This window comes from Triturus cristatus, chromosome 7 (assembly GCF_964204655.1).
Source record: "Triturus cristatus chromosome 7, aTriCri1.1, whole genome shotgun sequence".
Taxonomy (NCBI): domain Eukaryota; kingdom Metazoa; phylum Chordata; class Amphibia; order Caudata; family Salamandridae; genus Triturus; species Triturus cristatus.
The window spans coordinates 278893963-278910392 of record NC_140590.1 but is presented as its reverse complement, the minus strand read 5'-3'; the positions used below and the strand labels follow the sequence as shown (position 1 = coordinate 278910392).

Genomic DNA, 16430 nt, shown 5'->3' with positions numbered 1-16430 from the left:
TCACCTATCCCGTGACTTCCAACGACTTTTCCAAGACAAAAACAAGTGCAATCATCTGGGCCTAACACCAAATGGCGATCTATGCATAGTGTGTGGATCTGCAGCTCTACATGCCAAGAACAGATGCATACTGGTAAGTAGCATTTTCTTTTCTGAATCCTGCAAACAGCCAACTAAATAGAAACTTGATGGGACAGCGGGTGATGCTTAGTGTAGGTGTTGGCCAGTGTGTAGAGACTTGAGATTCTTACTGCACCTTGACTAAGGATTTTCAAAATAACTACATCTTTTTGGGGACTTTTTCTTGTGCGTGCAATTCCCAGTCAGTTTTAAACAGGATTTCCCCCAAATATAGACTGAGACTCTATGCAGTAATTCTTGAGTTCCCAAAAGCACCCTTGAGGTCTTCTGTCCCTCTTTGTGATTAATAAGGCCACTAGACTTGCCGATGGGCTCCTCAGTGCTCCTTTTGACTGTCTTATATTTCTAGATTTGGTCTTTATTGGAGGGGGGGGCTTGAACTCTCTTGAATTTTCTAGAGCAGTACTTCCCAAACTTTTTAGGACTACAACCCACTTTTTAGTTTGACAAACTTTTGCGACCCACCTAGCTTTAATAGACATGAAGCAGGCGATTTATTGTTTTGTAAATGCAATAAAGCACCACGTGGTAGCGCATTATTTGCAGACAGCCCATTTTCCATTGAAAGGGTCACCAAATTTGCACAGACCTACAGTTATATAGACAAAACTATGTTGCACGCAAATCGAGTTTCCGTGAATATTTATTAATTGTGCATCACCGAGTAAAGTGTCTTGCTTTGTTCTGATCCTACTAAAATCTTTGTTACCATCAGACTTCAGATTTTCATTTATTTTGCTTTTCTAACTTCTGAATGTGTACAGTTAATGTTGTTGTGTTAGAAAAAGTTATGTTTTCCAGATTAACGTTAACGCTTTATGTACCCCAGCAGGATTATCACATAATTAACTTTATTTTTCTTTCACTGACTGTAGAGTGACAGGATTTTGTAAATACCAGTTTCCATGTTAAAAAATTAGCAGCAGCCTGACATTTGACCTCTGTCTTTGAAGCGCAGCAAATGTGAAACTATGAATACAGATTTTAAAGGCATCTTTATTTATTGACTTGACTTTGGCAACCCACTAAAAATCTGCTCATGACCTACCAGTGGGTCGTGACGCACAGTTTGAGAAACACTGGTCTCCTCTCTTCCATCCCTGAGGCCTCTAAAAGTAGTGAGCTGTCGTGAAGGGCAGCAAGCTCTTTTAATGAGATGTTGGCGCCTCGACCACTCATGATCTTCATTGAAAAGCCCATGGTTACTTTTCATTGTCCCCACCCATTTATTCCAAATCCCGTCCAGTGTTCTGACATGTGTTTCTTTCCAGGCTCGGCAGCGGGAGAAGATGAATGATGAGCACAACAAGCGTCTGTCCGAAACAGTGGACAAACTCCTGTCTGAGTCCAATGAAAGGCTACAGTTGCATTTGAAGGAGAGAATGGGGGCTCTGGAGGAGAAGGTATGTCACCACATTTTACAGTTCTCTTCATCAACTAGAAACATGTCTTATGTACACAAGCACCAGCAGTTTATCAATAGCAGCCCTTTAACCTTTCAACCTATTACCATGTTCCGACATGTCCTTTCTATTTCTCCTACTATGACCATATCCTTCTATTCCTTCAACCATTTGTTACTAGCCATGCATTCTTACAAGCACTTCCACTAAGCTCCCTACCCAGCTCTGTTCTGCGATTCAGTCAGTGCCCATGATCCCTACCAACATGTGACTGTTGGCTCAAATCAATTGGCAAGAGTTTGCCAAAATGTTGCCTCATGAATTCAACAAAGCATCTTGATCAATTCAACACCAAATTATCAACTGTCCACCTTTAGTTCTCTAGCCAATTAAAATGGGCTTTTCAGCATGTCTCCTTTAGTGCTTATCTCGAGGATCATGGCCCTAATAAATGGCCTTCCCATTGATTGATGGCACACTATTTCTCAAAACACATCTTCAATTAAAGCAACTTTCTAGAATGCTTATTGCTGGTGATTGTAAGCAGTGCAGCACTGGGTAAAGAAAGCTGTTTGTTTCTGATTACTGAATTTCCCCTTTAACATGCCTTCTTTAACACTTTGAGAACCTTGAGCCTTTCAGCATAAGGCATTATCGCTTAAATCAATCTATCCATCTATGCATTGCCATTATTTATTTCTTTAATCAGCTTGACCTCTTCAACCTATCGCCTTAACTCTTTCCAAGGACTAAAACCCCCAGATTGAGAGCAGGACACAGGTGAGGTGATTGTCAAATGGAATAGTAGCCTTCCTCTTCCGTCTTTCACAAAATACAGATGGCACTTAAAATGTTTAACATATCTCCTCATTCTAACTGTTTCACTCATTTCCTGGGAATGATTGTTGTCCTTATTGATGGGACAGATATGCAACGTTTGCCCATAAAGTAATTATCATTGTTCTCTAGCTATTCTCTAAGCGTTAAATTATGTTATGTGGCCCGGTACGCAATCAGCTATTGTTGTTTCACTCAGCTGATGAGTTCATCATATGTCTTTCTAAGTGAGAAGAGACGTCTGCAGATTCACCCACTCATTCTGCATTGTGTGTTTCCTTCACAATGACTGACACGTTTCCCAGTTTCATTAATGTTACAATGCCCCAGGGTTTTCCCTGAGCACCATCATGTTACTTTGATGGTGCCCTAAGTTCCCAGATAACCCCCTATTGTTTGTGTGACAGACATTTGTTCTTTTGATGGCTCTGTAAGCTCCCAAATGATACCAGTGTTTCCACAAGTGCCTCCATGTTCCCCTAATGTTGCCACAGAGGTTTTTGATCGATCAGCAATAAAGGAGCACATTGTATGAAGTGGACTATAGTAGAGGTTCTGACTCCAGCGATATGGAGGAAAGACCATTAAAGGAAGCTTTTCTATGTGCAGGAATGCTGTGAGTAGGGGCAGTGGTGAAAAGCAGGCACTCCTCCAAGAGCCCTTTAATTTTAACCACTCCTTTTGTGGCTGACATGGCCTCTTACCTTTACTTCTTGTTGAGAGGATTCTTGCCTCCACATGTCTCTCTCTAATAGAGAGCTTCCCACTGTACCATGTATGGCTTGTAGAAGACCACAACATGTCCCTCTGCAGAAGATATCCCTCTCAGCCTTTATAACTGGAAACTCTCCCTCTGGGTAGCCATCACTGATTTAATTCCTCTGGGTCTCCTCAGCTGGTCTGCACCATTATGATTTGCTGGAAGACCTCCTCGTGACCCCTGTAATTCACTAAAGATTCCCCCACCCTTTCCTTCTTTCTTTAATCAAAAGCATCCCTTTTTCAGGTCTGTATCTCTATCACTAAAAATGACCTCTGTCTTTGATAGTTTGCTAACTATCTTTTCTTTTCAGTATGTTGGTTCATGCCTTCACTTCTGCCTCATCTGTTGTAGTTTTGCAACCTCCTGCCAGTCTTATTTGGGGCAGAAACATCTGACTTGCCTAGCCTTGCCTTAGGCGGAGGTCTTTCTTATGTTCTCCTTTCTTTCCTTCTCTTGTTTTCTGCTTTTGCTGCAAAGAACACTCTTTCCGAAGAGATAGCTAGCATGAAAAAGCTGCAGGATGAACTCATCGTTAACAAGGTTAGTGGCCATGTGCAGTTGTGTGTTTCCTAGTTTTTGCTTTTACTTGACATTGTGTCACTTTAATAAAGGAATTTTAGAAAAGTATTTGTGTAGTATCCCCATTGATGACCTGTATTTATGGTGTGTCAGTAATTACCCTTTCTTCATGTGCCTGAGCAGCAGTATTTTAGCTACTTCTGGTTTTAGGTTAACACTTGAAAGTGTGACTTGTTTTTCATTTTGTCTGACATATTTATTAAATTTGTATGTGCTGTGGAGGTAGGAAAGGCAAGTGAATGGTGAGGGGGTCGAGAATGATAGGCCAGAGTATACAAACACTGGCAAAAAGAAGATAAGGGGACAGAAATACAGCATAGAGGAGAAGAGTGATAGGCATGAAGGTGGCAAGCTTTAGGAAAGTGAAGGCGTTGCAGAGAGTGTGACCAGATTGAAGGAAAGTGCTGTAGTTTAGATGTCAGATCACAGTTGTAGCTGGGAGCAAGGATGTGTCAGGCCTGTATAGGGTATTTGGTAGCCGGGTAAGGTGATTGCTCAGGGGAGTGGATGAAGGAATGGGAGTGGAAGGCAGCAATTGAAGGAAGACAATGGACAGGACATAGGATCTAGGAGGGGCGATATTAATTATTCAGGGAGTTTTATTATATGTAAAGAGAACAAGGACTCTTCTGTACAGAAGGATGGGAGTTGTATGCAGCACAGCGGGCTAAAACTATGTACCTACATAGAAATTGGGTCCAAAGTTCCCAGCGCAGAAACCAGATGTTGGAAAAGTAAAGCCTGAAAAAAATTGTTTGAAAACAAAGTTTGGTAAAAGCAAAGCATCTAAAAACGTTTTAAAATGTTAGGGCCCGATTCATAGAACTAACTTAAGACAAAATCCTAAACTTACTACTTTTGGTATTCACAGAAGTTAGGATTTTGTTTTAAGTTTGTCTTAAGACAAACTTAAGACAGACTTAAGTTAGGATGTTGTCTTAAGTCTGTCTTAAGTCTATCTTAAGTCTGTCTTAAGACAAAATCCAAACCTCTGTGAATACCAAAAGTAGTAAGTTTAGGATTTTGTCTTAAGTTAGTTCTGTGAATTGGCCCCTTCGTATATTTTAGTTGTTTTGCGTTAAGGAATGCATAGGCTTAAGTTAAAGATAATGTTGTGTGCTAGAATAGAGCAAGGTTAGGATTAAGGTTATGTTTAAAGTTAAAAATAGATTGTCAGGGGTAGCAACTATAACAAATGAACAAGAGCAGCATGAGTGGGGGAAGAACCCTAGTGGGGAAAAAACTGCCTTTCAATTTTAGACCTATAAGCCAGAATGAAAATACTCATCAGTTTCATCACAATTACTTCCTGTAGATGCAAATAAGCCTTAAAAGTTAATCATTAAGATGCTGTAGTAAATGCAATAAAAGAAATATTTCCCAGAAGGATCGGCTCTCTGATTGTATATATTACTAGTTTTGTGTGCTAACTTCACTGCATATGGCATTAATGAAACTTTTTTAAATAGAGTGAGTTAAGAAAGACTGAGATTCAGGAGACTATTCAGTAATGCAGATAGAGGCAATATTGGGTGAGATACCACATTCAGACTGTGTCTTTGAGGATCATTTCAGATGACTAGTACACATAAAGCTCCTCTCCTCCAAAGAGAAACTGTTAAGTTGTATATCAAGACCTAGCTTTATTGGACTTTTGCATGCTGCTTCTGTCATTGAATTATGACTCCTTAATATTTGTAAAATACTAATTTTGGGAGATCTTAAAGCTGTTGAGACCTCTCACAATTAAGTTTTAGTGTTGCTGCAGCTTACAGTCTGTCAACCTTGTTATATTTAATTTATTTATTGAGTACAGCAATCAGAGGTTTGCCGTTTCTCAGAGTGCTCTTAGATACTTTATCCGGATATACAACATTTTAGAGATAATCTTTGTTCCTAGTTCTCTGATAAAGTAGCTATATAGCATAAGATTGGAAACTAAATGCTGTTTTATCCAAAATTCTGAATCCACCCTATTTAAACTAGCATAAAGTCCAATTTTAGGTTCAGCTCATGGAAGATGGTCTTCCACATAACAGTAACATCAGCTGTGTGGAGTGAACGCACTTCACTCATTTTCAATAAATTAGTTATTTACTGTATTTTGTATGGACAAAATGGATTTGAAAATTTTCAAAAAATGTATCTAAATACAATATCAGATTTCTACCTTAATCAAGCAGGGTTTATAGTGAGTTTTTTGCAATCCCTCAACAATAAGTTTGATGCCACTGGCCTGCATGGCTCATTGTAATCATTTGCTTCCTTCCTTCTCCAGGAGCAGCTCATGGCTGAGATGGACAGAATGCAGTTGGAAATTGATCAGCTTCGAGGACGACCCTCGTCCGCATATTCCAGGTACATACTTTACCAGTGGAATGTCCCCGCTGGGCAGATTATGCAATTCAGGGATTTCCATTGCCTGTGGTTGAACATATGCATCCTATGTGACTGCATATGTGAGAGTTGTGATAGTTTCTTATCTAACTACCTTTGCTTCTATTGCAACTTCAGGTACAGTGTATGTGACTGCTTGTGATCCTTATGACGCCTTTGCTTCTTAAACAACAACCTACACTGCTGCATTGAATGCTTGTTTAAGTCCTTACTGGTCTGGAAGTGTTTGAAGGTGTAGTCTTTACTCTACATTCTTTTACGTCCAATCCCCTTCATTCTTGTCCATAGGAAGTCAAATTTAATTGCAGAGTGAGATATCATCAGCCTGAACCACAATTTTCTAAATCATGGAAGCAGGGTAATCGGGCCCATATGCTCATTACAGTTTGACAAAGGGTGGCATCGAGCATGTACCCCTTCAGAGATAGAGGGGAGTTATCATGTAGTATACTAAAAAGGACAAACGTATAAGGCCTATACTGGACTCCACCATGTGAATCCCTTTCTATGGAAAGAGAAATTCAGAATGCTCACCCTATCTCATAGTCTTTTAGCTGTGGGAGCAGGAGATTTGATGGGGTCTCTGGATTACAGGGTACATATTTTTATATACGTGTCTTGCAGTCCTACAGGAGTTATCCACGATGGAAGATGGGGCCAGAACATTTCCAATTTGCTGTGCTCTCCTTCAACCTGACCTCTGCCCATCTGGTGTTCACTAAAGTGAATGGAAGTGGTTGCTGCCCACCTTTGGCGGTTAGGGATACATGTATTCCTGTACCTCATGACAGGCTGCTCAAGGTGGGCTCATCACAGTTATGCATAGATCATATCTGGACGATGACGGAACTGATATCTTTGGAGTTTTTCTATATTTGAGCCGAAGTCCCATCTGGGCCCCACACAGGGGGTTCCCTTCATTGAAGCTGTCCTAGACACATTGGTGTTCAAGGCCTTTCAACCACTGCAGCAAGCCAGGGACATTTAGAATATGATCACAATGTTCTAGGCTCAATCCTGAGTCTCAGTGGGTAGGCTCTGAGTCTCCTTGGACTCCTAGCTTTATGCATGCTCCTTTTCCCAAGCACCAGATGGCATACGCGAGCCCTGCAGTGGAATCCCAAAGTTCAATGGGCCCTGCATCAGGGATGTCTTTCTGGCTCCATCTAGATCTTGCAGGCGACCACTCTGGATCTTAAATTGTTACTAAGAAGCGCCAGTTTACCTTCTGCAGGCATCTTTTCCTTCCCCGACCTCATGCTTGTGACAGATGCATCACAGCTGGTTTGTGAGGATTTGCTGGGAAAGGTGAAAATCAGAAGCCTTTGTCTCTGGTGCAGAGCTGACTTCATATCATTCGTTTGTAGCTTTGAGTGATCCTTTCTAGCCTTAAGTGTGTTTCCCCTCCTGAAGTCATCCTGCCATCCATCAAGGATAATTTGATGCAGGTCCTCACAGACTTACAACCGATATGTGGTACTGCAACAAGCAGGGCGGAGTAGAGTCCTGGATCCAGTGCCAGGAGGCCCTATGTCTCTGAAGGTGGCAGGACCAGCAGAGCATATTCTCCTAGACAGTCATCTAGCACAGTTCCTGGCGCTTGGGGAGAAGGGGTTCGGCCATCTTGGGTGAGGGAGGGGTAGCGCTGCAGATGCTGGCCGCCTCCCACCCTCCTCTCACCGGATATAAGGACATGCATATCCGTCCGCGCAGCGGGCGGGCGCAGCGGGCGCGCCGGCGGCGCGCCGAAGGCGCGCCAAAGGCCAGCCCGTCTGCGCCCGCCCGCGCCTGGCCCGTGCCCAGGGCCAAGAATCCTGCCTCACTCGCCGCAGACTCTAAGTTAGTCTACACACCCACGGCTCTGAGGAAGCTCCAACCTACCTCCTCATTTCGATGCATCAAACATGACTTGTCACAAACACCGATGGTCACTAAAATTAGCTGCCCCTACTGTAAAAGCGTGATTGCTATTGACAATACGAACTTGAGGCCCAAAAGGCAAACTGATGCCACGGAGGTGGTTATTCTTATGGCCCTCATTAACGCTCGTTCACTAGGGAAGCACAGGCAAGAAATAGCGGACCTTATCATTGATAACAATCTAGACGCTCTCTTCATTACCGAAACGTGGACTGATGACGCTTCAGCACCTGATCTAGTGGTAGCATTGCCTCCTGGCTATAAAGCCTATCGACAGGATAGAGTCGGGAAAAAGGGAGGAGGTTTAGCTATTATCACGAGAGACCACTTCGAAGCCCGCACATCCCTAATTCCAGGTGCTTCTTGTGAAGCTATGCACTTTGACATTAAGTTTTCCGCTCTGTTTAATTTTAAGGGAGTTCTCCTTTACCGCCCTCCTGGGTCGAGAGCAGCCTTCTTGACTAATTTACATGTAATAACTGAAGAAATAGCCACTGAAGTCTCCACAACTATACTGGGCGACATGAATTTCCATTTGGATCTAGAAAACGATAACGATACTGCCGCCCTGATATCGGACCTAAAAACGATGGGCCCGATTCACAGAACAAACTTAAGACTAAATCCTAAACTTAGTACCATTCTGGTATTCACAGAATGCACTTAGTACTTCTGGTATTCACAGAATGAACTTACTACTTTTGCTATTCACAGAATGAACTTAGTACTTTTGCTATTCACAGAATGGATTTACGACTCCTAAACTTACGTCCGCACTCGGGCCGGAAATTCCGGCCCGGAGGCGGAGCTTCCGGCCCAGAGGCGGAGCTTCCGGCCCGGAGGCGGAGCTTCCGGCTAGGAGGCGGGGCTTCCGGGCCAGAGGCGGAGCTTCCGGCCCGGAGGTGGGGATTCCAGCCCATTTAGCTATGGCTGAAATCTCCACCTCCGGGCCGGAAGCTCCGCCTCCGGCCCGGAAGCTCCGCCTACGGCCCGGAAGCCCCGCCTCCGGGTCGTAAGCTCCGCCTCCGGGCCGGAATTTCCGGCCCGAGTGCGGACGTAAGTTTAGGAGTCGTAAATCCATTCTGTGAATAGCAAAAGTACTAAGTTCATTCTGTGAATAGCAAAAGTAGTAAGTTCATTCTGTGAATACCAGAAGTACTAGGTGCATTCTGTGAATACCAGAATGGTACTAAGTTTAGGATTTAGTCTTAAGTTTGTTCTGTGAATCGGGCCCGATGGGCCTTAGACAATTGGTCACCTCCCCCACCCATCAGGCAGGTCATACATTGGACGGTATATTCTCAAACGTAGAGGACCTACACATAACCAGCATTCTTCCCATGCCATGGACTGATCACTTCGTTATTTTCAGTAGCCTGTCTATAAAGGAACAAAAGAGGAAGAAGCCCACGGCCATAGCTCCAGGTCCCTTTAAAGTATGGAAGAGTCTTAACCATACCGAATTAAAATCACTACTGGACAATACTTGCCCAGAGATACCCAATGACCCCATTACTGCCACCAGGCAATTTCACGAATGGATAGGTGCCGCTACTAATCAATTAGTACCCACGAAATTCCATTCTAGAAACAGAAGCTCACCTACTGCTCCGTGGTACACAGAGGAACTGCGTATCCAAAAACAACTGTGTCGGAACAGGGAAAGGCTTTGGCGCAGAAATTACAATAACGAAAGTAAGATCACCTATAAACAATCTTTATCCACTTACAAAATTATGATCACTGCTGCCAAAAAGACCTTTTTTGCAGATCAAATTGAAATAGCCAAAAATTCGAGTAAACAACTCTTTGATATCACCAAAACCTTGTCCGGCAACGCACCTGATTTATATCCTGTACCCTCTCAATCTCTTTGCGACGCATTGTCTGAATTCTTTTTCTCCAAAGTTAACAACATTTATCAAACGTTCATTTCCACCACCATCACTCCGAGATCTCCCACCGCTCACACCACCTCAGGAAACATCCTGTCTAGTTTTCTGCCTCCTACCACGGAACACATAAAAACCATTATCAGATCCATCAAATCCGGATCGGCCTTGGACCCATGCCCTTCGTCAGTGCTTTCCAACGTAATAGACGTTACCGCGCCTATTATCTCTCTGGTCTGTAATACCATCTTCAGTTCCGGGATCTATCCAGACTCCTTAAAAAATACACTCATTAAGCCCTTGCTTAAGAAATCCAACCTAGATAAGGAGGAACTAAAGAATTACAGACCTATAGCAAGCCTCCCCTTCTTAGCTAAGGTGACGGAGAAAGCCATGAACCAGCAGCTCTCAGAATACGTCGAGAAACATCAGCTGCTGGATGACACACAGTTTGGCTTCCGAAAATATCACGGAACCGAAACCGCCCTTCTTAAGGCAGCGGACGACATTAGAATTGTCCGTGACCAAGGAGGGACAGCACTTCTTGTTCTGCTTGACCTCTCGGCGGCCTTCGACACGGTCGACCATGAGATCTTAGTAGACCGTGTCGGACGGATGGGAATTCTCCATACAGCGAGAGATCTGCTCTCCTCCTTCCTGTCCAACAGATCACAAGTGGTCACTCTGGGGCCATATCAATCGGCCAAGCGTTCACTTCCTTGTGGGGTTCCTCAAGGCTCCTCCCTTAGTCCGACACTTTTTAACATCTATGTGTCGGACCTTGCGGGTGTGATCAAAGCATTCGGGATGAGCCTAACCTCATATGCGGATGATACGCAACTAGTGTTGGCCATCAAAGGTGACGGGCATGAGGTAGCAGAACGTTTTAAAAACGGTATGGTAGCAATCGGAGAGTGGATGACAGATAACTGTCTGAAACTTAATTCCGATAAGACGGAGGTGCTCATCTTTGGCTCTCTCTCCCCGAGATGGCCCACTTCCTGGTGGCCGTCGGCCTTTGGTACTCCCCCTAGTCCGACCCTCAAAGTCAGGAATTTGGGAGTTACCTTTGATAACCAGCTCAACTTCATGGCTCATGCAAATAAGGTCGCAGCCACTGCCCAGTACAAACTCCGAATGATAAGGAAAATCATTCCTTTCCTGCCAGATACTGCTGCTAAAACTTTGGTCAGTTCTTTAGTGCTTTCATCACTAGACTATTGTAACTCTCTTTTTCTTAATGCCCAAGTTAGGGTAATAAAAAAAACTGCAGACAATACAAAATGCATCAGCGCGTCTTCTGTCCAGATCACCAAAGTTTGCTCCTATCACTGACACCATAAGAACTTTTCACTGGCTGACCATCCAAAACAGGATTAAGTTCAAGTCACTTTGTATAATTTACAAAACACTTCATGATCAGGGGCCTCGCCTCCTCAAGGACAAGCTTACTCCTTACATACCATCCAGACAGCTTCGCTCTTCCAATCTGAACCAACTAGTGGTTCCACGCTCCAAAACAGTGTCCTGGGGTGACCGCCGGTTTCTAGTCGCCGCCCCAAAGATATGGAATACTCTGCCTCATCACATTAGAACTTGCCCCTCACTTTTACAGTTCCGTAGGAAGCTGAAAACCTGGCTGTTTAATCAGTGATAGTATACCTTTCTCCTCTTGTTTCCCATGCCTCGTTAAGAGACACCTGCTAAGGTCTAGCGCCGAGACGCCTACGGGTATTCGTTCGCGCTTAACAAATGTCAAAAATAAATAAATAAAATAAAATAGCAGGTTCTCTGAATGCCACAAGATATGAGCTGTGTAGACATTGGCTGGCAGATCACGAGGGCCATCTCGAGGTGTCGAGGGACTGCTTTGATCACTGGGGCATGATCTGGTTAGATCTGTTTGCTACTGTAGAGAAGGTGAAGTGTCAAAGCTGTTGCACTCTTGAGTTTCCTTCAGGAAAGTCACTGTGATGGGACAGGTCTTCTGTACACCTTCCTGCCGCTGCCTGTCTTCCTTCATCTTCTTAGGAAAGTGAAGACACACCCAGGCCCAAGTCATCTTGATAGGCCTGGACTGAGCCAGAAGAGCATAGTATCCAGAGCTTGTGATCATGAGCTCAGATCAGGATTTTGCATGTAGGCAGGCACATTTATTGTTATGAACAGCAAAGTAGATACCATGATTGAGAGCCTGGAATAAAACATACTCTGTCCTTCATACCATAGAAATTGTTCTCTTTCATTCAGGTCCAATGGGTCTGAATTTCTTCTGGGAGCACCACTGGTCAAATTGGTTGGTAGATGAAAGGGCAGATGGAAGGCTGGTCTCACCAACGATAAAACAAGGACATTATAAAAACTCTTTCCACTGGTTTACATACTTGAAATCCTAGCCACCACTGGAGGTTCTAAATGGTTAATCTAACAAGGGGGCAACACTATCAAAGTCTTATAATCATTTTTTCTTTCTTTTCTGGAATCTGATTTTGCACCAAGAGAGTCGAGAAACAGCCTAGATTGAAATGTGCTTTGTTTCTTCCTTCAAATTTAAGATAAACCATTATTCCTAAATCTCTGCATGTGGTAACACTGACAAGTCTGATTTTGTATTTACTTTCCAGAAGAACAAATTAATTACCTTTGGTATTGCTCTTTCTGCTTTAACCACAGACTAACCTTTATTCTCAGATGCTAGATGAATTGTACTGCAATTCTCTCATGTGCCGATAGGTAGCATTGTGTGACTCAATTATCACTCTCTGTACCCCCAAAGGCCTACGGAGTGGCAGAGCGGAGCTACATATATGTGCCTCCTTTACCAAAGATAGCAGTTTCCTAATATTTATCTTTTAACACTGACTGACATGGAGCACTTTGGGCACATTTCAGGTGACAGTTTGCCAAAGTCTGTCTTGGAACCCTATGCTGATGTTCAGAAGTCCACTCCGCAAAACAGCGAGGTGGCAGGGCAGTGAGGAATCTGTGTTTAGATAGAGAATTATCAGAAAGAGCATTACCAAAGTTCACAAATAGTACTCCCCACTGTCAGTTTTTTAAGTATATACGGCAGCAGACCAGTGCTCACTGCTAGCTCCTAGTGGTCACCTTCTTTCTAAGCGATACACATCTTTGCTCCATCTGTCTGCCTACTAGCTGGGAGAGGAACAACAAATCTGACTATGTTCTGCTCACATCCAAAAGATGAGCATCATAGATCTCTGTGATAGTGCTGTACCTCAATGATGAACATTTCAGCTCTAAGAGCTCACCTCCTACATACACAAGGAGAACCTCTGACCATTTGCTCATTTTGTCCCTAGGTGTATATAGGAATTTTGTGCTGACTTTGTACTTGGGCGCTGAGTAGCTCAAATCCTATGCCCATCTCAAACTTTACTGGAGAGCCTCTAATGTCCCTATGCTTTCCTTGCACCTTAGGAATGCAGATCTTTAGTTATTGATTTATGCTTCATACCTGCTCAATAATAGTTCATCCCTTTCCAACATGCTTAAAGGCAAGTGGAAGCTTTTAATCACATTCAAGGGGACAGTTGAACTCATTGAATTGAGATGTCTGATAGCATGTTTAAGAGTGCTCGAAGTCTCTTTTCTACTTCTCCAGATTTGGAACATTATTAAAGTAAGAAATTTATGATTGGCCACATGAGTGATATGTGGAGTAAGAGAATAAATTACTTACCTGTAACTGCAGTTCCCCAGTATTGGTATCTTTCATAGATTGACATGCTTCAATCATTCTCCGTCGTCTAAGTGGGAGTCCTACGATACCATAATAAAGCCATATGTATCATAGGCTATAAAGGCAATGAAAATGTCAGTTTAATAATCCATCTGTGTCCTTTTTAAAAAAGGACCAAACTTGAACTATAACCAGTCAGGTGAAGGAACCCTCTAGAACACTCCCAAAATAGGTTGAGTCCCTCAGATTTTCAATCATAAGTGGGATTAAATAATCACGAGCTATAAGGGTTGCATTTGAATCTATGAAGGATACCAATACTGGAGAACTGCAGTTACACGTAAGTATCTTATTTTCTTCTCCAGTAATGTATCTTTTATAGATTCACATGCTCGGATCAGAATAGCAAGCAGTTACTCTATTTGTATATCTTATAGTATTTGCGCAAGTAGGAGAAAAAAATCCAAGTTTGCAAATGTTTTCTAAATAATAATGGCTCTGCCATATTTGCCTCATAATGCAAGATCTGCAGCATGATCTGACCATCTAAACTGATAAATTGTTTGTAGCTCAAACGTATCAAAAGTTAATACAAAATGTGACTTGTGTTGCTGCGGAGTAGATGACCGTTAATAGCTCACTGTTCTATGTTAGGATTTTAACTTATAAACTGCAAGTAACAAAAGGATCTCTCTGACAAAAGCAGTAGCCCACTGGCCTATTTACATTATGTGCACTTTGTGATCTGCATGGTACATGTTCTTTGCAGCAGGTACATTAAACCTCTGAGCTACCTTTCCATGAGTCAAATCTTCCATTAGACAACATTCCGATCTCTCTCTAGGAAGAACATTAATCACCAGAGTCATCACGACATTTTTATTGTTACCGGAAATTGCTGGAGGCCAGGAAGGAGGCAGCAAGCGTTTTTAAAACCATAATAGACTTGCAAAAATGATGCGTCCACCTAAAGTCAGCACCTGGTGCGGTCACACCGGTTGCACCGCCCTAGAGCTGGCCCTTCTCAAGGGTCCTGTGATCTCAGTGACAGGGTCACTGTTGTTCTAGGGTGTGCTGCTTCATAGGCCTACCTGCAAGACTGGAGGTGAACTTCAGTATGAATAGTGGTGGACAAGCCTTGAAGGTTAACCTACACTCGTCATGCTAGGGTGCACCTGCTGGTGCTACGACACCAGGGATTCTAATGTCTTGCGAAGCCTTCTAAGGTCTAGTATGAGATAGCGCTCTCTCAGGAGAGTGGTCTGGTGGACTGGTTATTAAGGCTGAACCTGGTTACCCAGTTCCAAATTCAGCAGCTCTGGCCATAGTGCCACATCCTCTCCCCCACTGAACACCATACTGCCCCACTGAGAAAATCTCTGACTTCCTTCAACTACAACCCAATTGTTGCCAGCTATAAACACCTGGATGCGGCTCAATTTAAATTACGCACTGGGCAAGAGCAATATGTAGCCTACAAGTAAAAAGTGACAGCATCCTGGAAAAAGCAAACAATCATAGGGAATGCAAAATTTTGCAAACCATGTGAAATGTAAGCAGGAACAACATGCTTACCTTAACGCTTTTACACTCACTGCTCAGAAATCAGTGAGTGCTTTTGCCTGAAAAGTTAAGGACATGACAACAGGGCCCTGAATGGACCTATTTCAATGACCATTGCTTATATCCTTACAAAACGTAAGCAGTATGGTAAAAAAAGACAACATCCCTAGATGCAGAGCAGCAGTACAAATTTTTTTTTTCAATCCTCACATTGCAGTACCTGCAGGATTGGTGCACTAGTTCCAAGCCCTGGGAAAACAAGGCCAAGACAACAAAAATAGCGCTTCACTGGCAAACTCTGTAAAAGTGGCGCTAATGTGTTTGGGTGTGAATAAAATCAATCTGGCCAGTTTGCTACCACTCTGTCTTACTTTATTTAGTTATTTATTTTGCATATTTTTAAACTTTTATTCCCGATGCTGCACTTTGGAATTAAATGTCAGAAAAATACGACATTGATTTTCCAGCAAAAGTGATTTTCTTTTTGGATCCATTTCACAGGGGAGCAAATAAAAGAAAGAAGAGGAAAGAGTGAGAACTCCGTCTTGCAGCCACTGTCTTAAGTAAGAGAAGAACTGCCGGGCTAGCAGGCGAGGGGTCTCAGCTTGTACACAGAGCTGCTGTGCCTGAAAGTAGTCTTCGCAGGCCTCCAGACAGCTCAAAAGATGGGCCCACAACTCGGTGATCAGAGGCAGGCAACCTCGCTCCGCACTTCCTTCGCCCTACCCCTGCGCCCTGCTGGGTGTCACCCCATGTGAGGGTGTCACCCGGTGCGCTCCGCACCCCCCGCACCCCCATAGTGACGCTGCTGATTTCAGCAAAAGCTCAATCTAAAACAAAAGACACGGCAAATTCAGCCTGGAACTAAAAAAAGTACGATACATCCACCAAAACAACACACTTCCAAGAAGCAGTTGAGTTTTAAAGAGGCATTGGACGTTCCTGTTTAACCTGTATAGAAGATCCCAAACACCTACTCCACAACCTCACTCACCACATTTATCAGAGGCAGGTAACACATACCCTCAGTCTACAGTACGGGAGGATCAGGATATTCCAGATGATAAACAACCAGGGGATCCTTTGCATATTGATGACATTGAACCTCAAGCAGACACGGATCCTGACTTTTATCCCACTCACCTTTCAGCACCTGATGATGCCTCTGCTTATCAGAATCTAATAGCACGTGCAGCAGCGTTCCATCAAGTTCCTTTATATAACGATTCTAT

At 43.3% G+C, this 16430-nt stretch overlaps 1 protein-coding gene across 9 annotated transcripts in view; it reads left to right on the top strand.

Moving 5' to 3' along the window:
• PPFIA3 (PPFI scaffold protein A3) overlaps positions 1-16430 on the top strand; it is a 966668-nt gene that overhangs the window by 476875 nt on the left and 473363 nt on the right. For 8 of the 9 annotated variants that reach the window (XM_085616258.1, XM_085616264.1, XM_085616259.1 and 5 more), the window contains 3 exons: positions 1413-1544; positions 3622-3684; positions 6002-6081. In XM_085616258.1, coding sequence (XP_085472384.1) covers positions 1413-1544; positions 3622-3684; positions 6002-6081 — 275 coding nt within the window. The remainder of the gene's footprint in view (positions 1-1412; positions 1545-3621; positions 3685-6001; positions 6082-16430) is intronic. The other variant, XM_085616262.1, reaches the window with a different exon arrangement.